Here is a 27,485-nt window from a genome sequence, read left to right as displayed (position 1 = left end):
GTCTTGCAAGTTTAATTCATTCCACGCAAGCTCGTAACTCATTTAACTTGTATGATTGATTTTTTCATGAAATGAATTGAAATGCCATCAATCCGTTCCAGCTCTAAAAACACCCCAAATTATTTTTGTCAAATGCCTCAAATAAAATTGCAGTGTAAAATGTAAAAAGCAAAGATCATAAAATATAAAGCGGAATGTAATGACATAAACTTGTTTGCAAATGCGCCTATTTGCAAATCCCCCCTGGACCCCCTTCTACCTTTTTTGCTGAAAAAAAACCCTCACTTATTTTCTGTTTTTGAAAGCAAGCCAAAACAATACAAGTGTTACTGGGGCGCCCTCTCATGGACAACCGGTGTTGTCGGGTTTAATTAATTGATTGTGTTTTTTACTCTACGTTTGCGATGGCCTTTTTCTGTTTGTCGTCCATGACTGCATTTTCTGCACAAAGTTAAATAGAAACTATGTTTTTGCTATTCTGACAATGTGGCTACTAATTGCTCAAATGTGTCTTTAATGACTTATACAGTTTAAGGAAAGTGATTTGTTTGCGCCATGTGTGATGCCAGAAAGTTTTTGCTCAGGGGTTACTTCGGGCTAGTTTGCTAGCTTTGACCTGCCACATATGCAGATGGTTTGTTTGTGCTGAATATTATAACTACTAAATGCAGTCATTTATGTAACACTGGGTCGTAATTGTGTACATGCTTTATGCATGGTGTTAATGATTTGCTGATGATTCTTTATCCGTGCTGTGACAGACTGCTGTCAATATAGCAAATCAATCCAAACGGAATAAAGGTTTTCGCTTTACTTGCTTTGCAGAAATCTTACAAACCTCTTTTCGGAGGGCGTTCGTTATTTGTGGATTTTCGCTATTTTCTGCCAACAGGCAGAGGTTCACTGGATAATCAAGCCAAAAGTCACATGCAGATACCGTAGTATATTTATGTTGTGCCTTCAAGGAGCGCGGCCCTCGCGAGTCACGTCCGGAGCTGCATCCGTGCGGTTAGTTCAATGTTAGCATCTGCGCTCATGCTCCTTGTGAATATTTGCATTTTGTATGTGTGTGTTTGTCGGCTGGTAGCATTCAAGAAGTGTCTAAAGGCACATCGGTGATCCCCCCACCCCCCACTTCAATCAAGCAGAAGCGTATCTACAGCTCACTCATAGCTAGCGGTTAATCGGACTTGTCATGTCTCGATTTACCACACCGCAATGATGGTTCTAGATTGAGGTCAAATCATCGCCAATCATACATTTCGGCATCAACGACATTGATGCCTTGCAGAAAACAACAGGCGGGTCGGTAGAAGTGGGAAAACATCAAGTCCACTATTTTGCTGTACAGTATTCACTAACTTTGACTCGGATGGTTTCCTGTTTTCATTGGATATGTGGCCCCTGGGTTCCATCTTAAGGAAGCATGGTATTACCTTTTGCTGCTATACGGAAGGCAGTCGGATCTATGTCCCGCTGAGCAAAATTGATGCTTTCCCCTAAAGGCCACTTTTGTTCTGTCTGGAGGAAATCAAAGCCTAGCTGGCACTAAACTACTTGAACGTCTATGAAAAGACAACAGAAAGATTATCATGTTTGGTCCCTTCGGCTGTTGCCTAAGGTAAAGCCCTTCCTTTCGCAGCAGCACTCAGAAACAATAATCAATGCCTTCGTTACATCTCGCTCGATTACTGTAAAGCATTTTATTTTGGAGTTCGCCAGTCCTCTCTTCAAGCGTCTCCAGTTGGTCCAAAATGCTGCTGCTTACCTCCTAACTGGAGTGTGTAAGAGGGAGCACATAACTCCAATTCTGGCCTCCCTGTGGAGTTCATTTTAAGATTCACTTGAGCTGATTTCATACCTTTCAAATTTTAAGTGGAGGCGGCATGGCTCAGTGAGTGGTCGTCTCCCAACCCTGAAGGTGGGCGTTCAATCCCTGGCCATTGCGACCATGTCGAACTCTCCTTGAGCAAGATAATGAACGCGCACTTGCTCCTAATGCTGCGTCATCAGTAGGTAAATGAGGAAACTGTGTAAAGCGTTTTGAGTACCTGAGGTAGAAAAGCGCGATGTAAGTGAAGGTCCATTTAGCATAAATTTCATTGTTTTCTTATGTCTGATTTTTACTTTATGTACAGTACTTTGTATGCAGCAGGTGGTTGTTTTTAAAGTGCTCTGTGAATACATTTCAGTTGAGTTGTTATCTCTAATTTCAACTTTGAGACCCTTTTCCAAATATTTCAGGCTCCAAAAACGCTCTGATGAGAGAATGCTGTTTTGTTTTCGCTAGTTTACCCGTTGAGACGGATCTTGTGTAATAGCCCCTCATTTCTTATGCAACCCCAAATTTATTTACAGTACGTCAGAGTGATGAGAAAGAAATAATCTTCATGAGAAAAAAAATAAGACAAAAACAAATGCAGGGGGAGGGAATTATTGTGCATACTTAAACTTAAAGCCTAATACCTCACCTCGTCTTTTCTGGGTGATAATCAGACACCCACCGTGTGATTGTTGAGGGCGGGACGAGAAGCGGTGACACAAACCTACACTGTCCTACTTTAGAAAGGGTTTAATTTGACCCATTTCAAACAAATAAGGAAGGACAGAAAATAGTATGACAATGTAGCTGAGTGGACGATCGAGAAAATAAGTCCCAAATCACAAAGGTTTCATAACAAAATTGCATCCCAGAGATTTCACTCTTTAATTTTTTTTTTTTTTTTTTTTTGAGGTGGGGAGGTGTCTGGTGCCATGAGTCTTGGCAATGTGGAAAATCTTACATCCAATAACACGTCTATTGTTGGACATATCTGGAGAGATTTTTCTTTTGTTGAGTTAGTGCCCAAAGAAATTTTGGGGTTATTTTAGGAAAGTCTATGGAATGATACAGGTCAGCTGTTATTTTTTTTGGGGGGGGGGGATTCGAAAGCTGTGTAATTCTCCAACATAGTTCAGATTGGGGGCCAAGTGATGCGTGGCTCCTTATGTAATGTTGGATTTCCAGTGGTATTACAGTCTTCAGGTTGTGACGCGCGGAGACTAATAACGATAAGTGCAGATGTAATCACGGTTTTTGTGGAGTGGGGTTTTTTTTGGGTCGCAGGGGGAATCCGTAGCTTTTTTCCTCCTCACCATAGGGGGAGAAGTGAAGTGGGCGGTCGAGTTCCTGCGACAGATATGAGTGCAATCTTGTTCCCCCATGCCCCCCTCCCGGCCATTCTGCCCCGTTTCTATTTTTACCACCGCGACACGCCAACGTGGGTTTAAGGTCCTTTTGTGAAAGTGAATCCATTAACGCTTAATGGATGGCCTCCTTGTTCACGGCTGCAGCCGCCTCACCACGAACTGTGATTCCGCTGCCAGCCACGAAGGCCATGAGACGACACGATGCAGGGGGAAAAAAAAAAAAAACAGACTACAACAGCGCAGGGATGAACGTATAGTATAGCTTGCTGCTGATGCTAAGTTCTACATGTAATTTAATAAATGTACGGACAGAGCCCTGCCACAAGTAAAATTAAAAACCGTCGGTAACCGGCACCACCCCGAAAAAATGTTTTTGTCCAGGTAACTGTAGATTTTAATAGTTTAAATTGTAAATATACCAGAAACTATGAGCACTGAAACTCAACCTACACCATTACCCTAAAAATAAATAGCTTAAAGATGATTTGGTTGAAAAAAAAAATTGCAAGAAATGTACCCGTGTGTATGTCAAAAAAACTTTCAGCAACTAGACTGAGCTCCACTCGGACATACAAAGATGATGCAATTATTATTATTTTTATTATTAAGATAAGATAAGATAAGATAAGAAAACCTTTATTAGTCTCGCAATGGAGAAATTCCCAATTCACAGCAGCAAAGTTATGAAAGGAAGAAGTAGAACAACAAAATATAGGAGCTGCTGGAAAGGCAGCCACTCTCGCGGCGCCATTTTGAAGTCAAAATAACAAAAATAACACAACACAACACATAGGACACAAGTTAATTAATTAATTAAGTATTTTTAAAAAAAAAATTGTTGGTGGAGGTTACCACTGATGGCTGAGAATCAAAATAATACTGATGGTCGTCGAACTCTGTTCTGGTTGCCTGCCAAGTGCCAAGAAATCAGCTGCATTTAGCTTTGGAAAAAGCAGAAGCAGACTCAAATTTAATGCTTTCTTTTTTTGTTTTGTTTTGTCAACACATGTTGAAGAAGGTTGAAAACTATTCCACGCAGTGCTCTCCATTCGCCTATGAGCATCCTTATTTCGACACCAGAGCTAAAATTAAAAATGATTCATTTTGGAGATAATTATGAGATTATTTCTTATTTTTTAAGCCGAAAAGAGAAGAGTTTTCCAGGCTAGTTGTGGATGGAGCAGAATCTATCTATCTATCTATCTATCTATCTATCTATCTATCTATCTATCTATCTATCTATCTATCTATCTATCTATCTATCTATCTATCTATCTATCTATCTATCTATCTATCTATCTATCTATCTATCTATCTATCTATCTATCTATCTATCCATTCATCCATCCATCCATCCATCCTTTCGGTCTCCTGTCCGTATCCATCCGTAACAATATTTAACTTCTTTTTGCACTTGAATTACACTTAAATGTTAAAATATGACTTCAACATTGACTGAAATTTGATGAAGGTATAATGAATTCACTTTTAATTATTTCCATCGGGAAAATATAAGTCTAAATATGAACAGTTTGTTTTGTCCTAATCTTTAAAGCAGTTTCCCTGCCAACTTTTGTTCTTGATATTATTACACAAAGACACGAACGAGCAAGAAGGCTGCACCCACAAGCTCTGCACTAAGCACTAGAGTATAATAAGTGCTATTTTGCCAATAAGTGGCCCTTTTGTTCCTCTTTATTTCCGTCAAGCGCTGCAATCAAGAGAGGCGGGGTTTGCCATTTTAAGACGAGCGTTATAAAGATGCATCCGATCCAATCAATAGAACTATGAGACAAAGGAGCGACTTGTCCATTATCGTGTTTCTTGTCCGCGCTCTGGACAAAAGGTCCATTTGTGAATCTGGAAAATATGCTGCGGGCCTCGAGCCAGCGCTTCGACCCAGTCGGTCTTGCTCTGTGTGAAATTTGATATGGACCCGCACTGAACGCAAAAACACACAACCGGCAGACGTGGACCGTACAACTGTGTAAAATAAGCAGGGATTATATTCACACGCACACGCACAGTATATAAAATCAAGTTACCCTGCACGTTTTTGGAATGTGGGAGGAAACCAAAGTATCTGGAGAAAACCCACGCAGGCACGGGAAGAGCATGCAAACTCCACACAAGGCCCCAGATTTGAACTCACGACCTCTGCACTGTGAGGTGCACGTGCGAACCAGTCCATATATATATATATATATATATATACTGTATATATATATATATATATATATATATACTGTATATATATATCTACAAATGGGAACGAAAACAGCAAGTAGAAACCTACCATCATAAACAACATGGATGAAGAGAAGCAACACTTTCCCTCAGTCATGCACACGGCGAACTGGTAATTATCTCACGCTATCATGACATGGACACATCCGCTTATGCTAAAAGACTTCAGACCGGTTCAGCCTTCAAGGCACCACGGCATTGCTGTTTGCCTTGCATATTTTATTATCGATAAGTGTAGTGGACAGATGTCCCGCTATTATCTGGTGATTAAAAAAAAAAAGTTTAAATGTACAAGGTATCAGGTTAGAGTTAAGAGGCTACATCACAGTATCATGATGTCAAGTTTAGCAAGTGCATCAAGGTTTGTAATGAGCTATCCGCTAGGGTTACAAACATCGGCTCATATAAAATCAGTTTTGCCTCGAATCATTTGACTATGCCTCCTTTTGACCTCTAAAACATAATAAAAGGCCATGTTTGGCGGTTGTGATTACAGGGCCGGATTAGAGCGTGCCAACCCAGCAAGGGTTGCTGGGATTTACATCTTATTAAACTGTTGCCGTGCCGCTGTGATTCAAACGAGACCGCCGGGGGAGCAGTTTGACTTGAATTTGCAAATAACGGCCACATTGTGTCACATGGCTCCCCCCACCTTGACATTACGTAAGGTGCACAGTCATGGCAGTGGTTGCCAGCGGTGTCGAAAGCAAACACTGACCACGCTGATGATCTCTGGACCACCGAGCCAAGTCATCTCAAGGGTAAAATATTGACAGATTTTTAATTTATCGCTGCTTATTATTATAGATGTTGTATAATTGCACTGCTTCATTGGCGACGTTCACACTGCAGGGCCTGATTCCCAATTCAGAGTTTTGCACAGTGAATACATTACAAAAACAAGTGCGACTTCTAAAAGCATCCGTGAAGTGACCCGTATGCACGCATAAAACAACGTCACGTGTTGAAGTTGCATTGAGAGAGGAATGAGGCGGGAGGAGGCAAAAATATTTTGGGGAATTGACACAATGCTCCCTTGATCCTCTCAATTCATGGAGACGTTTAGAAAAGAGGATGTCACCTCATTGTTGCGCCGAACTAATGAAACGTTTTTTTGGCTCAATTATTACCATCACCACAAATGTCCACTTTATGCTTTGCTTTATGTTCCAAGTGGGATGAAACTAAATTCAAACATAAAATTAACACTGTTTCTCTTCATAACTTTGCTGATGTAAGGAAAATCATGAGTCGTCTGCCACGAACTCTCCCCCCGTCCGCTTGGAGCGCATGTTTGGCTTTTGATGACACGTAGGTCGCATGACGGTGACCTGAGCAGCCGCATCAGATACACATCAAATTTACATGAAATCTATAGCCACATATTAAAGTGTAATAACATTTTTAAAAAATGATATATTAATCAATATACCTTTTTAAAAAGCGTCTTGTAAGTTTGTCAGCGTCTTATTTTGGGTTGACAAAAAAAATAATTATATATATATATATATCCCTTGCAAACAAGCGGTGTTCTGCTTTATAATTGCAGTATCACCATTCACCACTAGATGGCAGACATTATTTAGTCACACTTGCACCGGGACTTATACTGACCTATTGTGCAATGTGAGTAGGCCTAATATTTTTTGGGGAGAATGACATGGACAAACTAAGTACCTCAGTAATCTTCAAAGTTGCTGGGAGTTGATTTTTGTGGAAAAAATAAGCACAAAATGAGTTCTTGCACTTAATGTTGGTTTGCTGCTCAGGGGTTTTGCGCTATCCTTGGATGCTAATTTTGATGCAAGCCCTTTAAACTCGGGTGGGGGTGGTGGAATCGCAGTATGTGGTTATTTTGATGTTTGTTTCAAACGCTTTGTTGTTGAATAGTGGATTTTTTTTTCACGCATGAGAAATGTACTATGAAAATTGTCATTTCTTCAGAGCAACGTATGCATGTATGTTGTCCACATTTCACGTTTTGTCATAAATCCGGTTTGGTAGTTCGTGGTCCTTTGTTGAAAACTGATGAACTGATGAAACCCTCCATCATTTAAGTTGCCCATGCCTGATTTACAGTCGAAAATATTACATTGCTCGATGAAAATAAATAAAGTTCCTAAAACAAGTCAGTCGCAATACCGGCAGCTCTCCTGTCTGGTAAAAGTGCAAAATCTGTTTGAGGACCATGCTGCAGCATATCTGCACATGCTCCCACTACCACTTCAACACACACACACACACACACACACACACACACACACACACACATGCACGCACACACACACACACACACACACACACACACACACACACACACACACACACACACACACACGCTACCTTCTTGCATGTGACCAGTTCAGCGGTCCTTGGGGGGTTTTCCTACTCGCTGCGCTCTCTGTCTGCCTTGTGGGAGTGCAGATGGGGATCCAGGTTGTAGGCAGGCAGCTGACTCACTCTCAGGCTGCACGGCGCTTGTGTGTGGCTTGATGTTGCCTCTCAGGGGAGCTCTCTTTTATACCGACATCAGTGGAGTAACGCTTTAATGCTTAAACAACTTCGAATTTTTTTTTTTTTTGCGCTACTGCTGCTGCCGAACATTGAGCCTCTCTCTCACTGCTGCTTAGATTCCTTGTAAGCCGAGTGCAACTATAAAAAAAAAAAAAAAAAATCAGATTTTAAGCAAAGAATACCTCATATTATATCCGTAAATAACTTAGTGACAGTCCTAATATTGAAATGCAAATACATTGAAAATGCCGCTACAGTGAAAATGCTCCATTTTGTCTGGTTAGGATTATATAAACTCAAGACTTGACGCCAGTCAGTCAATAGGTGACCTTTTATTTCAGTGAAATGAAACCTGGGCAGGCGCAAATTATTTGAGGGGAACTAAGATAGCTTTTCTGACAAAGTAGCAGAGTACATCAGTAGCTGCATTTTTCTTCCGGTATGACTTTGAAGTCAGAATAGATGGTTGGATGAGCGCCAGCTCCTCGATGTTAGCATGTTGCTGGAATTGCACTTGCTCATTTGTTGAGCGTTGTCTGTAGTTTGTTCTGTACGTTAATTCTCCCCCTGCTGAATACAAATTACGCCCGGCTAATCTCTTCCTTGGGTTGTCACCCCGAACAGCATTCGATTGGCTTTTTACTGCATTAATTTTCCATTATTATTATGGCTACCCTTTGCCACAAGCGGAGTTGCTCAACGCCTCGCACGCATACAATCGTAGTAAAGAATGTCACAGTAAATGTGTCAAATTGAAATTCCGCTTTTATGAGTGTAGGCGTATTAGACTTAGTTTCACCCTCCGGAATTATGTTGTGAGCTTGATGGAAACAGATGTTTGCAGAGAAAAGGAACAAATGCTAATCAGAACTGGAGGCATCGCGCATCGAAGCTGGCATTGTGAGTGCCGAATACCCTCCGACACATCGTTGGGTTTTTTTTGTTGTTGTTTGTTTTATTTAAATTCCTGCCAAATTCCGCTCACAATTTCTGCCCTCCTTTTATCAAATTCATATCCATCTGGCTGTGAGTCATGAGCATGTTTTCGGCAACTGAACTGTTACTATGGTTACCAAAAAAAATTCATGTTTTGTTAAGTACGTGTTTTTTTTTTTTTTGGCTGGACTTTTGACATTCTGTTCAAGTCAACTTGCCAAATGACAGAGATCACAAGTTTGGGGGAGACTGCATTTCACATCGACTAAAGCCGAGCGACAGTAAAAAAAAAAAAAAAAAAATGAGTGAATTCAAAACTCTCCAGCATGGTTGCCTAGCGGCAACCCTATCTGCCTCACAGTTAGTCGATCCGGATTCTCATCGCCAAAGTCTCGCCCAAAGTCATTTGGGAAAGACTCCAGTTCAAGTGGAAGAGAAAAAGGATGGATGAATGGATAGACATCCAAACTGCAGGCAACAATGACGGCAACCCCTTTCCCTCGAGGCACGAAAAAGTCGGGAGGTGTGCCAGACTGAGTTCGAAGTAAATGAAAGCGTCAGAAGGAGTTATTGCTTCATGTCAGTAGGAGGTGCGCCTATGAGTCCCGTAAAGGCCGGAACTTCATCACATGCGAGGCGTTTGGTCAAGGTCTGACCTTGTGGGGTTGAGTTATCCGATTTCTGTATTTTATGGCGTTTCACCGGCACGATGCATGACGTGCAATGACAAAAATTCCATTGCTGCACCATTTGGCATCGCAGATCCTATCAAGTATTTGTCGTTGAAATTTGAGCGCAATCAAATAAGTCTGTCATCATAGGATCTCTGGAAATGACCAAAAATGACCCTAACATGGCTCCCTGTGTTTTCTTGGGCATGGGTTTTTGAAATTCTTTTGCCACTATACTTTCAGGTTGCTAATTTTGTCCAAAAATTGTGACTTTTACCCTTCATGTAATTTTCACAGAAAAAAACGTTTTTGATTCTGGGAAATAGCTCACAGATGGCCTCAGACTAATGACTAGGAATCAGACTCTTAAAAAAAACAAAAGCAATTGTAAAGTCGAAATGAATTTGTTGTCGGACTACGAAATACTTTCTGCTCGGACAAATCTGGAGTGACTTGGAAAAAAAACCCAGCAGATCAACAGCATCTTTGTCCCAATTTCCTCTACCGATCAAGGACAAAGTGAATTTGAGGTTGTTCCTTTTTTATTTTTTTCCTTTCTTTTGTTTACAACTGACAGGCTTCGGGGGAGGTTGAGAAGAGTATCTGTGGTCCAGGTGATTTGTCATTAGATGAAGTTCATTAGGGCTGTCAGTGTGTTGTTGGGCTGACTACCGATGTGGAACTGGAGCGTGAAGGAAACCCAAACACACACTGCTACATGTGTAGCTTTGGCGGTAACACCAATGGGATCCCACTTCATGAACAATACTGCAATGTTTCCTTTAGGCAGCGAGGTGGTTCCCGGTGGAATACTACCGGCTGATGGCATTCCAAAGTGTCAGTCATTCAGTGGTCTGTCGGAGAGGTAATGGCGGTCTGACTTTTCTTCAAATGGATTTTGGGAGAAAAACAAAACAAAACAAAATGTGTGTGCTCTTGAATGTCCCGCTCATCCAAACTGAAGGTCGGTTGACCTCATTTTCTCTGTCACAGCAATATCTGCTCGGGATTAAAGGAGATTAGTCGTATTTCCATTCCTCCCCACCCACCAATGTGTGGCATTTTCTGTAACGTGCTGTTAATAGGCGCTTGATTTGTAATTTAACTGTGCAGGCTAGTTTAGGTATTCAAAAACCTTCAATGTCCCAATGGAATAACCGTACAATGACACATAGCAGAGAAATACCAATTTAACAGCGGAGACACTGTTGATTCCATATCAACTATTTTTCCAAGCGGTACTCCAATTACATTGAATTTCCTTTACGCTCCCTTGGTGTTTTCTCACCCTACCTACTGCTCTAACAGTCTTGTCCTCTTGTTTTCAGCTGGGTTTGTGAAGTCGCCGATGTCCGAGACGAAGCTCACCGGGGACACATTTGAGCTCTACTGCGACGTACGCGGTAACCCCACCCCAGAGATCCAGTGGTGGTATTCCGAAATCAACCGAGCAGACTCGTTCAAGCAACTGTGGGACGGAGCCCGCAAGCGCAGAGTGTCCATCAACACGGCCTACGGCGCCAACGGTGTTAGCGTTCTGGGCATCACGCGCCTCACGCTGGAAGACTCTGGGACCTACGAGTGCCGAGCGAGCAATGACCCCAGGCGAAACGACCTGCGGCAAAACCCCGCCATCACCTGGATTCGGGCCCAGGCCACCATTTCGGTGCTACAGAGTGAGTAGTGCATGTCCTTGAGATGAGGAATGAAGCCGTAATCTTCTGTCCTAACCACTCCATCATGTGCGGTAAAATGTGATTGTCTTGCTCGGATATGTGACGGACGGATGTCACAGAACCATCATGTGCGGTAAAATGTGATTGTCTTGCTCGGACGGATGTCACAGAATAGCAGTGATATAAAGTATGACCTCTAAAATCCCGATACGATCATTTCATTTTTCTTTGGTTTCCCTCTCTCGTGAGCCTTTAAATATTTATGGCATATGTTAACAAACGTAGGGATACTGTTGCTATCCACATTTTTGGACTCCCTCTCCCATCCACGTCACTGGCTTCTCTTCTAAATACAGTGGTACCTCTGCTTATGAAATTAATTGGTTCTGGTAGAAATTTCTTAACTAGAACATTTTGTAAGTAGAGACACGTTTTCCATGTAAATGCCCTAATCTGTTCCAAGCCCCCCAAAATTCAAACCTAAATGTTTTCTAAAGCATAAAAAAGCATCGAAATATGAAACAAATACATGTTACAATCAGATGATTGCACAATAAATGACAGTTGTGCACAATGTAAAAAACAAAAAATACAGTAAAGAATAGAAATGATGGTCATTTCACTTTTAACTGCATCCTCATCGTTTTTTGCCCTCTTTAGTTCATGTTCTCTCTCAGAAGAGGTTTTTGCTTGCCGTTTTGTAAAGAACTGATCCAAGTACATTTGCTTTCGTCGGCTTTTAACAATCCTTCGAAAATGTCCAAGGCAAACATCAGCATAGTGAGCGATCACCCGACTGGTGAACACTTTTTCTGGGTGATTCGTATTTACGTAAAACTATCCGAACGCCTCATGGCCCGACGGGCAAAAGGCGAGGATGCTGCATAGACACATATCAATCGATCTACACACATAGATACATACGGTAGAGGTTCCTCTTAGCCAATGGAATGCCAGGATGATGCTCGGTAGTAGCCAATGGCAGAGCAGCTGTAAGTATGTTGCGTTCAGGAAACTCGGAGCTGTGAGTAGCAGCCCATACTGTATTTTTACCTTTCGTATCTTGAAATTTCTTTCATAACAAGAGGCAATATTTTCCTGTTGAGGCGTTTCGTAACTTGAAAATTTCGTATGAAGAGAAGTTCGTAAGTAGAGGTACCACTGTACTAATTTCATCGATTCACTCTTTCTGATTGTAACTGTGACTGTCATTTTGGTTGCTTCTCTTGTATTGCTTGGATTGTTGTCTTTAATAGCATGCTAATCCCATCGTTCTTTTTTTCATTTTTCCTACAACCTCTACATTCAAATTTGATTGAGAATCTAAGGCAACACGAAGGGACATTAGCGGTCAGCCTCTCTCAAAAAATGATATCATATTTCAGCCCTCGAATGGGGTGGTGATCCAATAGAAGAACCAGACCCCATTGGGTGCTTCATTTCACCTTCGGATGAGACGCATTTTATTTCCATGAAAGAGTCTCCCTGGACTTGCCTGAGCATAGTGTAACCTTCTCAGACAATAAGTGTGTGACTGTGAATCAGTAATGACATTATAGGCCCTTAAACCCTCTACTCTGTGCACACAAACAGTCAAACAAACCGAATGCTTAAGTGGACCTTTTTAATCTGTGCATGCTCGACCGCTCGGCCCACTGAAGCACAGAGAGACTTAGAAGGCTGTTAGTCATCGTGAGCGTATGCCAGAGAGGCTGAAAAGTTGTCAGATCCTTGCCAGTGCTTCTGACAAATCTGGATGTATATATTTTAACATCATTTGATTTGGGCGAAGTTCATTCTTTTTAGCATACCACAGACTGAAAATGTGCACACTCTGTTGTTACTTCATAAGAAAGCTGCACATACAAGGTTTCATCCACAGCTATTGAAAAGGACGTTACTTTGACTTGAGCTGGAAAGAATTTGAATATAAATAGCTAACCTCTAAATTCCGAAATGATCTGTTTAAGGATTTCCTATCAACCTCCACTTTGTCTCAATTTCTCATAGTTTTTTTTTCCTTGAGACAATGTTCAAAGTATCGTATTTTCCACACTATAAGGCACCCCTAAAAGCATTCAATTTTCTCAAAAGCCGACAGTGCGCCTTATAATCCGATGCACCTTATATATGATTCGATATTCTGATTTCTGGGATGTCGTATTTTAAATGTTCTGTCCAGCTGCAGCGGTTGTGAAAGTTCTATATAAACAAAGCTGTAGTGCATTGGATTCCCTTTAGTGTAGCTCCATCTAGTGGATGCATAACGCAACCACAGCCACTATTTTTAGCTTCTATTCTATGCGCCTTATAATGCGGGGCGCCCTATATATGAAAACAGTTTTAAAATAGTCCGTTCCTTGAAGGTGCACCTTATACTCCGAAGCGCCTTATAGCGTGGAAAATACGGTAATATTAAAAAGGACAATCTTGTAACTGTCATTAGTGTGCAAAACATTAAAAGCAATAAATTGGGTAGTCAACCTTTGATGCCATCGTGGATGTATAGCGTCTGAGCATAAGGTAATTCAAGAGTGAGTTGAAGAGCCTTAAGACTTCGCATTGTCTTTTTTGAAAGATTGTTAACTGCGATATACCGTATATACACCGTTTGATGGTCACTGATTCAGAGGTGAAAGTACAGAGGAATTACTGCTTGTCCTTAAGAAGGGAATCACATTGACACTAAATACAGCTCAATTAGCGAAGTACATTCTGTTGTTCTCTAATTATTGCGACTTCTGTTCTCTGCTTTTTGTACTGAGCAGCAAAGACAAAGACTACGTTAAAATCTGACTTCCATTTCTGGGTTACTTTTCCATTGCTCATGCAAACTCCTTCAGGAAGCAAGAATATAATTCCAACATACATACAACACACCAGGCAGATTCTCAATGTACATTTTTCAAAGATTCCGGACTCGCAAGTGCGATGACATTCCGCAGAGCGGCTTTTCTCGCCTCTTTTTGAGCCAACAGTGAGTGAGTATTAGCGGTACATGCGATAATACACTCGCATTTTGAGTGGAGTGCCACTTTCATTAACTCAGTGAGTTACACTCTGTGCTTCAAATCACAGTAGTTGCATTTAAGAGGGACCATTTTGTGGAACTTAATAAGCTTCTAATGGACCTGATTTTCTTTTGCAACAGAAGACTAAAAATCCCTGTTAGGAACAAGCAGTGCAGACATTTGGTTCACTGTTCTCTATATGTCAGTCATTTCATGGCAGGGGTGTCATAATGCCCTCAACCCTTTTCATTTAAATGGGTTTTGTTTTGCAGCACGCCTACCTTACAGTCAGGAGATCAGGCTTCCAATCTCTATGAGAAGTCCGCATCTTGTCACCGTAATTTTATCAGTTTTTTTCGCTGGGTACTTTGGTTTCCTCCCACATCTCCAAAACATACGTGAGGTATTCTGATGATGCTAAAATACCCGTAGGTGTGAATGCCAACGTGAATTGTTGTTTGTCGACATGTGCAATGCAATTGGCTGGCTCCCAATCCAGAGTTTATGAGTACGTATAGCCTGCCTCATGCCCACACCGCTGGGATATGCTCCAGCTCACCATCCACCCTTTTAAGGACAGGCACGAATTGATTATTTTGATTTAGTTTCATGCAGAAAATAGTGTGATATAGGGGGAGAGGAGGGAACGTGTTTCCCCTGCCTATTTATAGGGCACATTTTATCTTGAGCTTCGCGCATCGTACACATAAAGTCTTCAGCGTTGGCTATTGACAGGGCATCCTTATAACAACCCTGTGTGTGAATTGCCTGTGGACCACTCTTGCCGAGTTGGCTAAATGTTAATTTATGTACCTCATGTTGTGTCTGTATGCATGTCTTGAACGTGCTATTAATAGAACATGCTTGGCTGGGGGACAAGCGAGGGAGGAGCGGGAGTGATTTCCCTGTAGCTAGTGTGGCATACAGCAGTGCGGGAAGATGGTGCTGTGAATGCTAATAGAAGTCACTAGCTAGTCATCTTTTGCCGACCGGCTCGTGGCTTTGCAGGAATCAGTTGCGTCACGACGCTAGGACGCTCTACGCCTCCCCCCTTCAGGGGTTTCATGACCGTCGTGGTGGGTCTGCCCTGGAAGCAAGCCTCCCTCCCACTCAAGGCGGCGCAGAGGACAGACACACTCTGCCCTGAACGTCCTTGAGAAATGAATTGCGGAGTGACCAGGGATCGCTGTGACTTGGAGGGCAAAATCATGCAGCACAGCAGTAATATAGAATGTCAGTGATGTGTTTGATGTTACATCTAATTTAGAGCTCATTTTCCACTGAAAATTTGCCAAAACAGGTTTACAGCGGTGTGTACTACAAGATTAAACATCATAAATCAATTTAAGGTGGCACACGGTTTGTGACACAGTTCCATTAGTACAGCGGCACATGAGCCCAATTGGTTCAAAAATCGCAAGATGCTGTAGCAAAGATGTTCAACTAATTTTTGTCATGTGCCGCATCAGTTATGGTTTCCCTCAGGGGTACATTATGACTGTGAACCCATGCAATTGCAGGATGGCCTCATTTTATTCCATACACACAGTAAATTGATAGATTACTCGTTTGGAAACCAGAACCCAGTCAGAAATGTATTTATTTTATTTTAGAAGGGTGACTCGTACCCCCAAAAATGCTTGCAATATCTCAACTTTGTTAAAAGTGAAGACAATTTGCAATTTTGGTATTTTCAATACAATACCATTTTTATCAAGAAACACATTATTTTGCCTTTGCGTGCCAGATAAAATGATGTGACAAGCCACCTATCGACCCGGGCTTTCAGTTTAACACCAGTTCACTGTAGTGGATCACTGACCTCCACTGATTATGTCGTAATTACAGTAAATAGTTTTATGAAAAACACAAAATATGAAAGAAGCAAATGAAATGACGTTTTATCATGTCTCTCAGTCAACTCAGTCAGTTGTGTAGCATCGATTCCTAATTTAGTCATCTGAGGCAAATGAAGTGCACTACTTGGCTGCAACCAGCAGGGACTGGATTAATTTGAGTCTCAAACAGTATTTATTGATCTGACACTTTTTCGCAGGACTCTATATAATGTCTCAAAGAAAGTAAATCGACATATTTGTATTTTTTTTATACCTTCTCAATTAATTTGGTTGTTATGAGGTCTAGCTGCTGTTTCAAAAAATCGTCCAATACACCACAGCCAGCCATCCACAAATGTCTCATTCTAATCGCATCAAGCTTTAAATGGTGCTACTGAATATTGCAAGCAGTACACTGAGCCTCGCTCCTGTGATCAGCCCGGACCGTCTCTGTCTTGCAGAACCAAAGATCAATGCCTCTGATCAGATCATCCTGCCGGCGGACTCCCCTGGCGTCCCAGTTACTCTACATTGCAACCTCACCACCGCCCACACCGCCAACACCGTACACACGGAGAGCTTCTGGGTGAAGAACGGAAGGGAGATCGCCAACACGCGGACTGAGCATCGGACCACAGCGTACAGGTGTGGTTTGAGGACTCGGCGTTGCAGAAAGTACTGATGGAAAGTGAATTAAAGGCCCAAAGTTCATCGGACCGTGTCAAGAAAAAGGCAGCATACTGATTGGCTTGCTGGCAGTTGACCTTTGGATTTTTTAATTGCCTCTCTGAATCTTTCCCTCTGAAAATTGTGTTGATTGGCATCCTTGGAAAAAGCAAAACATTAAGTCTGATTTTGAACTTAATCTACACAGCGGTACTTCTACTTCTCCTCATACAAAATTTTCAAGTGACGAAATGCCTCAAAAGGAAAATATTGCCTCTTGTTACAAAAAAAAAATGTTCAAGATAAGAAAGGTAAAAATACAGTATGGTCTCTTCTAGGAGAGAACATGAACTAAAGAGGGCAAAAAATGATAAGGACTGTGTTAAAAGTGAAATGACCATTTTTATTTTTTACTCAATTCTTTGTTTTTTACATTGTGCACAAACTCTAATTTATTGTGCAAAAATCTAATTATAACATGTATTTGTTACATATTTTGCTGCATTTTTATGCTTTAGAAAACATTTATGTCTGAATTTTGGGGGGCTTGGAATGGATGAGGGCATTTACATGGAAAACGCATCTCTACTTACAAAATTTTCTCGTTCATAAATTTCTTCCAGAACCAATTAATTTCTTAAGTAGAGGTACCACTGTACTAAAAGTGATAAACCCCGGCCTTCGGTATCAACTCGTTTTAACTTTGCACTGTCACAAAGGATCACAGATGAAGCACAAAGCCATTGTCGCCCCTGTAGACAAACCACAGACTCTATGTAGCCACAAGATAGGACCAATTGGTCACTTCCTTGTCACATTACATCAGTGATACTCGGAAGATTGCGGCTAATATGCCCGTGGTTCCCCTGCCTGCAGAATCCTGAGCTGCTGCTCTGTAATATTCCAGCATCATGCCAACACATTGTTTGCCACGGGCTCTCCGGTCCTCCGAGGGCCTCGCTGCTGTAGTCCCAGCTAATTAGTAGTGCTTTACTTCATTGCTTTGAGTGACTGGTAGGTTTAAAACGTGGCATTCATTGTTTCTGTCTTGTTGTAGAATTGGTAAACCACGGGCAGATGATTCTGGGGAATACATGTGTGTCTACACATTCGAAATGGCTCCGAATGCAAATGCAACAATTGAAGTCAAAGGTAAGATTATTGCATTGCCTAACTGTTTGTGATGTCAAGCCCCTTTGCCTGTTAGATTATTGTTCTCTATCAATGGCACCAACACGGAATTGGGAACAAAGACAATCCGGTGGTATTCTGGCTTCGTAGTGTATTGTGCAATGCCAGGGAAGAACCTTTGGTCAAATAACACCAGAATGGGGAATCGCAGAGTATGTCACGATGGTATTTATCAAGATATTTCACCAAGAATAACTACTGTAAAATATCATTTGATGTTGATGATTTAATTCAGAAATACTACCAAGAACACAGCAATCAATCAAGCGTATACAAGTAGCAGAATATGCCGTTCATTTATCATTTAGATGATATGTTGACGATGCAACGGTTGGAAAGTGTATGAGTGCATTTACAGTACGTTGACATTGAATGATTATATTACCAGAGGTTCTCAGTGACATGACAACTTTGACATAATACAAATCTGTACGTATGTCCAAACCTTTAGTCCATCACAAACCTACGCTAATGCAGTATTCATAATTGTAGCTGTAGACTCTATCAATATTCTATCCCACCCGTACTACTCTTTGGGACATACTGAACTGTGACGCTAATGAGGTCACGTTGTATAGGAAATGGATGAACGGATGGATGTATGGAGAGGACATCGCTGATTTTCTGCTGAGCCATAGCAAGATAGAGATGTCCTAGAAAAGTTAACAACCTGAGGCTGTGTGAAGTGACTCCTTGTTGACAAAGATGTTTGAACTCATCCTGTGCAACGGTTATGACAGGAAGCTCTCCCGAGGCTGTTGTCACTCTTGGCTTTCGCTCAGATGATGGTCTTCACAAAATGGACAGGCGACCGCAAATGTTCAGCAGACATGCAAACACGGAGCTCTCCTGCAGGGCATTTCTAGGGCCGCTTGTCAAAATAGAAGCGCTCTTGCGATTTTGTGATTGGAAACTGGGTTATCAAAGGACCGATTAGCAGGTTATGTAAACAGTGCTCGAAAAGCCGAGCGACCAGGCGAACTCATCTGCTGTACCACACAAACTGATGGCCAAGCCGTCGCTTTGAATAAGGAATCCTCCCTGAGAAAGGGCAAGTGAAGACCCTGTTCAAGAGAAGCTTGCCTGCGTGCGCTACATAAGCCAATTTGCTGTGGCATGGCTAGGCTGCATACTGAGCATGCCCTGCCTCTTATTCTGTGGTTGTCTTAGAGCGCTGCCTGATTGCGTAACATGGGTGATGAGTGTGTGTGTGTGTGTGTGTGTGTGTGTGTGTGTGTGTGTGTGTGTGTGTGTTCTGCTTTTTACTGGCTCAAGAGCTGACGGGACTCGTGTCCGTTCAAAGTGAAGTGTCCTGGCCGTCGCCGTGGCTGCAGGCCTGTGACTGTTGAGGCTTTCTATGTGTCCCCCGGGAGGGAAAGTCAGTCCCTTTCACTGGACACAGGGTGCCTGAGTTTGTCCTTTATGTTCATCAGTGCCAGAAGAAGCTACTGCCAGATTGATAACCTTTTCATCACGATCCCCAAATGCTCTTTTAAATTTTCTTGAAGTGTTTGCAATCATTTGTGACCTAGGTAGAGAGCCCGCTGTTATGCTAGCCAGCTTTGCACTGTGCTTCTTGGCAGCCGATTGCTTCGATCCCTCGCCTACAGTGTCCTTGGCACACTCATCCTTGCGGGACTCAGCTCTAGAGGCAACAGATGGAGGCTTCTGTGATGTTGTAGGATTAAGGCTGTGAATCCTGTCCCAGCCATCTCTGTTGCAGCACGGGAGTTTATTGTCTGCGATACTAAGCTCACTGCCACTACTCATTTGGTACCTAAAAAAAGCCCTAACCTGCTGAATGATAATAACATTTACTCGTGGCAGTATCAGTAATAGTACTATGCTAAAGTCATAACTGTGGTGTTGGCAATGTTATAGCGTCAAAATACAGGAATGTTATTATAACACAGACCTCTAACAAATGGATTGTTAACAAACAACTGTGGCGTATCCATTATGTGTTTGTTTGGTAACATTTTAAGAGGTTAACGAGAATGGATGAAATGCTAACAATTGTCATACTAACATGGACCCAGATGGCATCGTTAACGGGAGTTTTTGTTTGTTTGTCCTTCTGGATTGTTAGTTCGTAGGCTATATCCTGGTTCCTGGAAGAATATGAACCAACCTTTAATGTCAATTTGGTACATGGTGCTGATATCACTACCGAGATGGTACAATTCTAAGGTGCTAATATTTGGTATGCTAACATACAGAGAGAAAGGCACTTAAAAAAGTACCAAAAAAAGTGCCATGGCCGATAGAAAGTTTTCATTTCTAGGAGTCAGTTACTATTTCAAGAGGCTGATGAGACTGGAGGAAATGCTAAAATGCTAACATGACATTCTAACATAGACACAGATAGGAAACGACCTTACGTTTGTTCGTCCATCTGATTCAATACTTAGTAGGCTACTTCCTCATGTACGGAGAAAGACAGAGAGAGGTTGCTGTTATGATTCGGGGAGATGAAGGAAACGCCATGAAAGCTGAAACAGAAATAGCCGCAATCATTTCATACTAACTGTATCTGTTTGATTATTTAGTCTGTCAAAACGTCTGTTGTGAACAAGGTCACTTTAACAACAAAGCTAATGGTAGTCTGAGACTTTTGGACAGTCCTGCGGATCATCACAAGCAGATCAGATTCAAAGCTGCCAATAGAGGATTTAATTTAAATGTCTCTCAGTCATCCGGTGAAATCCGAATGCATATCCTCCTCTCTGACAGCTATGACCTCCTCCCTCCTCCAAAGTCCACGCTCTTTATCTCCGCCTGGCACAAACAGTTTAATAATCGCGGGAGTGTGAAATTGAGGTTTCCGCTGCTTTGCCGCCACTTTGGACAGTTGTCTCCATGCCGTCACTCGTTGACATAATACAAGGCAGGGATAAGGCGCAAATGAGCTTGGCCACTCCTCTACTCAGGGCAGCACGTGGGCTCCATAATTAGAGTGGGGGTGATGTCACCAAAGAGCTCAGACCCCCCCTCTTACTCTATTATCCATGTGCAGCTGAGAAAAAAAATATCACTCGGGGTCTTATCCTGCTTAATTGCATGGAAGGAATTATTGCAATTTTGGGGGATTATCGGCAGAGTGGTTATCCTCTCACAGCGAAAAGAGTCAAATGAAGAGTCTCACCTGTTCAATTGGCAGACTATTGTGACTTGGCGGTCTCAGTGGCTTGTTCTATCCCTGGTTTTGAATAGACACCATCGCAGTGTTCATTAATCAGAGCATATTTATTTTGTTCCTTTCACATTGCATCACTTGTGGAAATCACTTTGGAGTTTTTGAATTGGAACATCTGGAGGCGCTAATACCTCACCGATCCCCTTCTCTTATGACCTCAGTATGACTCTTAATGATTTTTTTTTTGTTGCTTTCTCCACATTGCAGTGTGATCTTACTCATTGCGGTAAATTTTCGTGATCAGAACATCTGTCTGGGAAAAGCTCATTTGACGAAAGGTCTTTCAAAGGTTTTCCATCTTTCAGATAAAAGGGGTAATTCGCTATGAAAAAAAATATACTGTTAAACTGCCTGTGACGAACTGGTTTCCAGGGTGTACCCTGCCTCGCCTCGAAAGGCAGCTGGGCTTCAGCTCACTAATGCCCTTTGAAGATAGAAAATGGATGGAATGGTAGAACAACAGTCGAGGCCTAGAATCTGTGACAGACAGCATAGAGTTGAAACACACTGAAAACTAGAACACAATCTGCTTACAAAAAAAAAAAAAATCCCAACATGTAAGATACATTTAAATAGTCCCAGATTCAAACTATCACTATAATAAGACATGAATTTACATAGAGTCGATTTCACACAATATCGAAAGGTTAACCTCTGTAAAAGAAAACTAAAATAAAGAAAAAACTAGCCACCCTTTATTTCAGAATGACACTGTCAGCAAGTGGAACCGCGGGAAAGAGCTAACTTGATATTTCTGGCTGCTTCGGCATCTACACCTTAAACATTAACATGGTTGAGAAACAAGAAAAATGAAACATTTTTAGCGTAGGACACATTTAATCACAAGAGGTTTCTCTGGTTCGTCGCAATGTGTCACGTACGCATTTGAAAGTCTTCAACGTTATTTTCAAGTTGTTGTTTACCAGAACATCGAATCACACTTTGTATAATAACTCGCTCTTCTTCTTCTGTACCATCTTCTCCGAGCTTAGCTAACCATTTCTTTTGATCTCTTATCATAGCGAAACCTGTTATCACCGGCCATAAACGAAGTGAAAATAAAAACGAGGGGGAAAACGCCATGCTTTACTGCAAGTCGGTCGGTTATCCGCATCCCACCTGGACGTGGCGTAAAATGGAAGGGACCTCCTCCACTGTAAGATATTTACCTTCACATTGTCAGATAAACTTGAATGTGATGTATTTTTGACATGAATGAAGCAATTTGAACCCTTTCAGGACATTGACAACTCCACCGGACGCTTCTTCATCACAAGCCGGGACAACTACACGGAGCTGAACATCATAAACCTCGATATCGACACAGATCCCGGGAAGTACGAGTGCAATGCATCCAATGCCATAGGGACAACTGCCGAAATCACCATTCTACGGGTGCGAAGCCATCTTGCGCCACTTTGGCCGTTCCTGGGTGTGCTCGCGGAAATTATCATCCTCGTCGTCATCATCGTCGTGTATGAGAAACGCAAGAGGCCGGATGACATTATCGATGGTAAGAGACACCATTTCTGACTGGGGTATAACTTGCTATCTGATACGTTGAAATAACCACTGAGCAATTATTCGATGTGGGCGATCGATCTATGGCACATCACACTGTCCATGAAGAGCTCTTTTCCTAAATGAGATAAAAGCCAAATTGAAAAATGACTCATCTTGCCATGTCATTCATGTAACTTTTGGTGAGCATGTTCTGAGCCAATTCATTGATTGCACAGGTTCAAATTGAGGTTGGTCACGTTTGGAAGAGAATTCTTCATATGTGACTAGTGGAAAATATTAAAGGTCTTCATTCGCAGCTATCGAAAAAACTTTTTAGGAAAACGCATGAGCATTTTGCATAATCATAGGATGATGAAACACTGTCATGTCCAATTGTTTTTTCGCAATGTACAAACACACAAAAGTGGCAGTCATTAGATTTAGCATCAGACTGTAATTGTGTACTATTAGTCCATCTGTTAACTGTCATCATTGAACATGATGCATTTGAAGTTGCTTACATAGATGTGCGCTTTAGAGAGCGTGCATGTTTTTTTTCTCTCAGCTTTGAATGATAGCATGAACAAGTTTGACAAACTTTATGATGTTATTAATGCTTCGGAGAATTGGGCCTTTGCTGACTTAGATTGGAGAGAAAATGCTCAATTTTTTTACCCTGCTGAAGTATGTGTTGTGACTTTCGTCAAGACGTGATGTGTCGAACGGGAACTGGAAGTGTTGCCTCACGTAATACCCATGCGAGACACATGCAATGAGAGGTGCATGAGAGGTGAACCAACCTTTTGAAGAACTGTTGTTCCCTTTTGAGTGACAGCCATGGTAACAATGATGTGAATAATGTATATATATCAACTCAGATGTGCAACTGAATTGGTGACTATTTTTCCCTTCCCCTTTCGAAACGGCACCATAATCTAAATGGGTGGTAAGTGAGAGATTCTGCATGGTCCTAGAGATGTCTTTTTTTTTCAGTTGTTTATAACAAGCCTACTGTCCATTGCCCCAAAAAACTCCAAGTGTGAATTTGGCTCCATCTCAGTGTTTGTTAAATGTTGATCTACCGCCAGAGATTCAATATTCCTCAAACGATATACAGTAATATTAGGTTATGCGAGTGCTCCGGCTTTGCATGCCTCCCCTTGCAATAATTTTTAAAGCCTTCTGTGTTGCCGCATCTCACAAACTGGTTTTGAGTGTGGGCGGACGCGCTGCAAACAGGCAGGTAAACAACGCCTGCAAACACAACTTTGTATTAACACACTCACCCCTGCAGCAAAACACTTCAGGAAGCCATCTTAACGGGCCGAGACTGAACATTATGTCTTATTCAGCTCAATGAAATCTGATTAAAAAAAAAAAAAAAAAAATACCAAGAGAAAAAAAAAAAAAGAGAACTGACTTGAAATTCAAATAACGTTTCTGCATGTATTTAAACCACAATGCGCCTTTAAAAACAGCCGTACGCTTCCGGTGGAGGACGTGAGCACTTGAAATGTCTCGAAACCCCAAAGGCAGCCAGGAGTCAACAAAGGTTATGCCTAACCTTTACCAATGTGACTTTATCCTCTTCAAAAATTCAACATACCACTACAGCCCCATTCCACTAAAACACAACTGCGACAGGCCCTGCTGTCATTATGGATAACAGCAGGCTAACCAAACACGCTAATACAGCCCAAACAAAGCCTCGGGGTACATCATGCTTTTGTTTGCTTTAAAGCAAACAAAGAAGATTTACTCTGGCGAACGTGGAAGGAATATTAAACAGTTTTATTTCGGCTACACTTGAAGGCGCTCCTCTTAACATTTCATCAGCTGTAAATTGACAAAGGGAGAGTGATAACACATCACTGCAAAGGGTATTTATATCAGTTTGAGGTCAAGTGGGATAGCGAGCAAACTTGGCATAAAAGGATTGGTCACAACTGTGCATGCAAGTGTTTTTTTACTACAGTGGAACCTCTAGAGTTGAAAGACTTGCAAGAAGTAATTCAACAATAATTTAGGGGGAAAATTCACGCATGTGTCAAAAGATTTACTTTGCTTCTGTTTTGCTTTTTCTTGAGATTTATTTTCAAGGCTCAAAATAATTGGATCCGCATCGCAGTTTGTGAGGCAAAATTAGCATTTTTTGCAGATTAAATAGCAAAACTGAGAATCGACCACCAAGATGTCACAAAAGCTTCGCTGGGCTGGATGCACGTGCGTCGCTCATGTCACCTACCGCGGGTCGTCGGTGGTTGAGGCAAGGTCAGTGCGAGCTTCGCCACACCAGGTCGCTAGCAATGACCTTCAGCTGATAGTCCGGCTAAACACATTGCGGAGTCAGTGATCACCGCCGAATAATAATATTATTATTCTCACGAAGCGATGACGATAATTGCACAATAATTAGTTTGACCTTCGAACAGAAAACACCTCCATTATTTCCCATCAGAAAAAAAATGGAGGTTAACCACAGATTGTGTCCATCCTGAGAGGTTCCACAGTATTAGACAGGATAACGCGACATATGTATCCTGTAAGGAATTGGGAAATGGATTTAGTTTGATTAATGCACATTATGGGGAGTTATGCGGTGGAAACGTAATGTATAGAAAAATGGGGTGGAAATTCTTCCAAATCTTTGAAGCAAAGAATTTCGCCAGTATAAAACATGTTAGAGCTTCTTGGTCTTTTCAATAACAGCTAAAAATAGTCAACCGGAATCAATGTCTTGAAAATAATTGTTATTGATCTGTGATCTATTTTTAAGTAATATTTTCTTCTCTGAAAATAACAATGTTGCAGTAAACCGCAATCTTGGGAGAAACAGCAAAGCAATAATAAAACACTTTTGTCAAATAAAACATTGGCGCGCATCAGTGCATGCACAGCTCGAGTAAAGTGTGCGCATGGCCTCCAGTTGGTTTCATCCACCGGAAAAATGAAGCGATTAAGGTGGATTATATTTGCTATGTTTATGCCATTCAAATCAGCAGTGAGGACTCTCAGCTCACGAGGCACAGCCTCTCTAAAATCTCCTTTTAGCACCCCAGATTCCCGCCGGTTTTGGCCCTCTGTCTGCGAGCATTAGGACTCGCTGCATTTGAACACCTCCCATGCTCCACAGTCTAGGGCTCTGAGGCAGAGGCTCGCATTTATCCCCTGTGTTTCAAATCTAGTTGCTTGGGATTTTTACTGTGTGATCATTTCTTTTGCAAAACGAAACAACAACCCCTGCCAAAAAGTATCATTGGCGAAATCGCATGCATTGTGAACAAAAGCGATCGTCTTGTTACGACTGTCACACAGTAAAAATCTGCGATTTGTCATGTGCTTGCAGAGGCTGTATAGTAAACACAGCTTGTGTGGCGTATGCATAGGAGGTGAGAACACGTTGGCATATGCAGAAAGACGTCCCGCCGCAATTGATCGCAGCGCCATGATTCATGACTAAACAATGACTGCTGTAATACTTCGCTTCATATTAACGCCATGGAATGCTGCTCTAACGCTGCCGATCTGCGACTTTGGAACTGCATGTGGCTGTTTACTTACCCGGTGACACGTTTGTATCTGTATGCCAAACGCCTCGTCCGGGGTACCATATGGAACGATACGCCTCGTTTCCACCAAGTTGTAAAGTTCAGTTCGGTACTAGATAGTTTGGCTAAATGTGCTCCCGTGTCTTACATAAATATATTAAAGGACGCGATTCGTTTTAAAATCTCTTGCCCGATTGGAGGAAATTGATGCGTGGACCAACAGTAACTCAACTTTCCATCATTGACACTTAGGACTCTATTTTGGCAGACAGTGCAGCTGCGCACAAGCGTAAAAACTGCCGCATATTGATTTTCATGCTGGTGCAAGACTCGTCACGCCTGGAAAGGAATTTGGCAGACCGCACTGCACCACGCTGGGGTGTTCTGGGGTCGCAAGGGCGTTTCATTTGAATCGCGCTCGCACGCCTGATAATATGGTGGCAGAGAGTCGGTCTAAACTTATGCCTGCTCAGACCGCATCTAACTTTTGTCTACAAATGTGATTTTGGAGAATTTAATTGAATTGCAGGTCGACAGATAAAACACTGTTTCAAGTGACTAACCGGCACAAAAGAAAACACGTAATGCTTTAAAAGCACCGTTTTTGGTAATACATATAGCATTCCTATACCATAGCTATTTATGGAAGAACTTGTGGAAGGATTTTGGTGATCAAGAAAATGTTTGGAGAGGGCAGAGTGGTTGGAGGGTGGGGGCGGGGAAAGCGTTGCCCAAGGTGAAGCTGAACCCGAGAGTTATTGATATACGGAAGCGCAAATAGGGGGGAGATTGCTATATTTTTTTGTTGGGGTGTGGTCCACAGTCGTACATGTTGTTAACAATGATTGATTGACAGAAAAACGCAGTCTACATTGGTGTTACAATAGAATTAACAGAATGGGAAAAAACAACACCTGAAGATTACCAAGACTCTTGTTTACTAGTACACAGCGTTGCACCACGCCATTTGTTGTCTTTTTTAAAAATAACTGTTTCACTTGTGTAGCTAACACAGCTTTCACTATTTCGCGCTGGAACCAAAAGCCTCATCCGTTTTATTGATTTGAATTGTACCCTTGGTGGAAACGTGGCTTGACACGCAAGTCCTATTTTCTAGGATGTTTCTCAATGAGATATTGAAATTACAGCCTTTCAATGGACAATATAATCATGCACTGCTGATTGAGATAATGTTTGACTATTCTTGTTAAAAAAAAAAAAAAAAAATCGGTGTGCTATTATGAATGAATTAAAAATCAGCAGGAAATGTGGACATTCTCACTGCGTCGTGCTGTAGGG

The 27,485-nt window shown here is 41.8% G+C and overlaps 1 protein-coding gene across 3 annotated transcripts in view; it reads left to right on the top strand.

Annotated features, from left to right (window-relative positions):
* nptnb (neuroplastin b) overlaps positions 1-27,485 on the top strand; it is a 31,731-nt gene that overhangs the window by 1,572 nt on the left and 2,674 nt on the right. For 2 of the 3 annotated variants that reach the window (XM_019866684.1, XM_019866683.1), the window contains exons 2-6: positions 10,886-11,233; positions 16,544-16,727; positions 17,806-17,900; positions 22,158-22,291; positions 22,375-22,648. In XM_019866684.1, coding sequence (XP_019722243.1) covers positions 10,886-11,233; positions 16,544-16,727; positions 17,806-17,900; positions 22,158-22,291; positions 22,375-22,648 — 1,035 coding nt within the window. Of the gene's footprint in view, positions 1-10,885; positions 11,234-16,543; positions 16,728-17,805; positions 17,901-22,157; positions 22,292-22,374; positions 22,649-25,984; positions 26,028-27,485 lie in introns of all 3 variants that reach the window. The other variant, XR_002167901.1, reaches the window with a different exon arrangement.

Source organism: Hippocampus comes, unplaced genomic scaffold (genome assembly GCF_001891065.2).
Source record: "Hippocampus comes isolate QL1 unplaced genomic scaffold, H_comes_QL1_v1.1 scaffold82, whole genome shotgun sequence".
Taxonomy (NCBI): Eukaryota; Metazoa; Chordata; class Actinopteri; order Syngnathiformes; family Syngnathidae; genus Hippocampus; species Hippocampus comes.
Note: the sequence above shows the minus strand (reverse complement) of the source record. Positions and strands in the feature narration are given on the sequence as shown.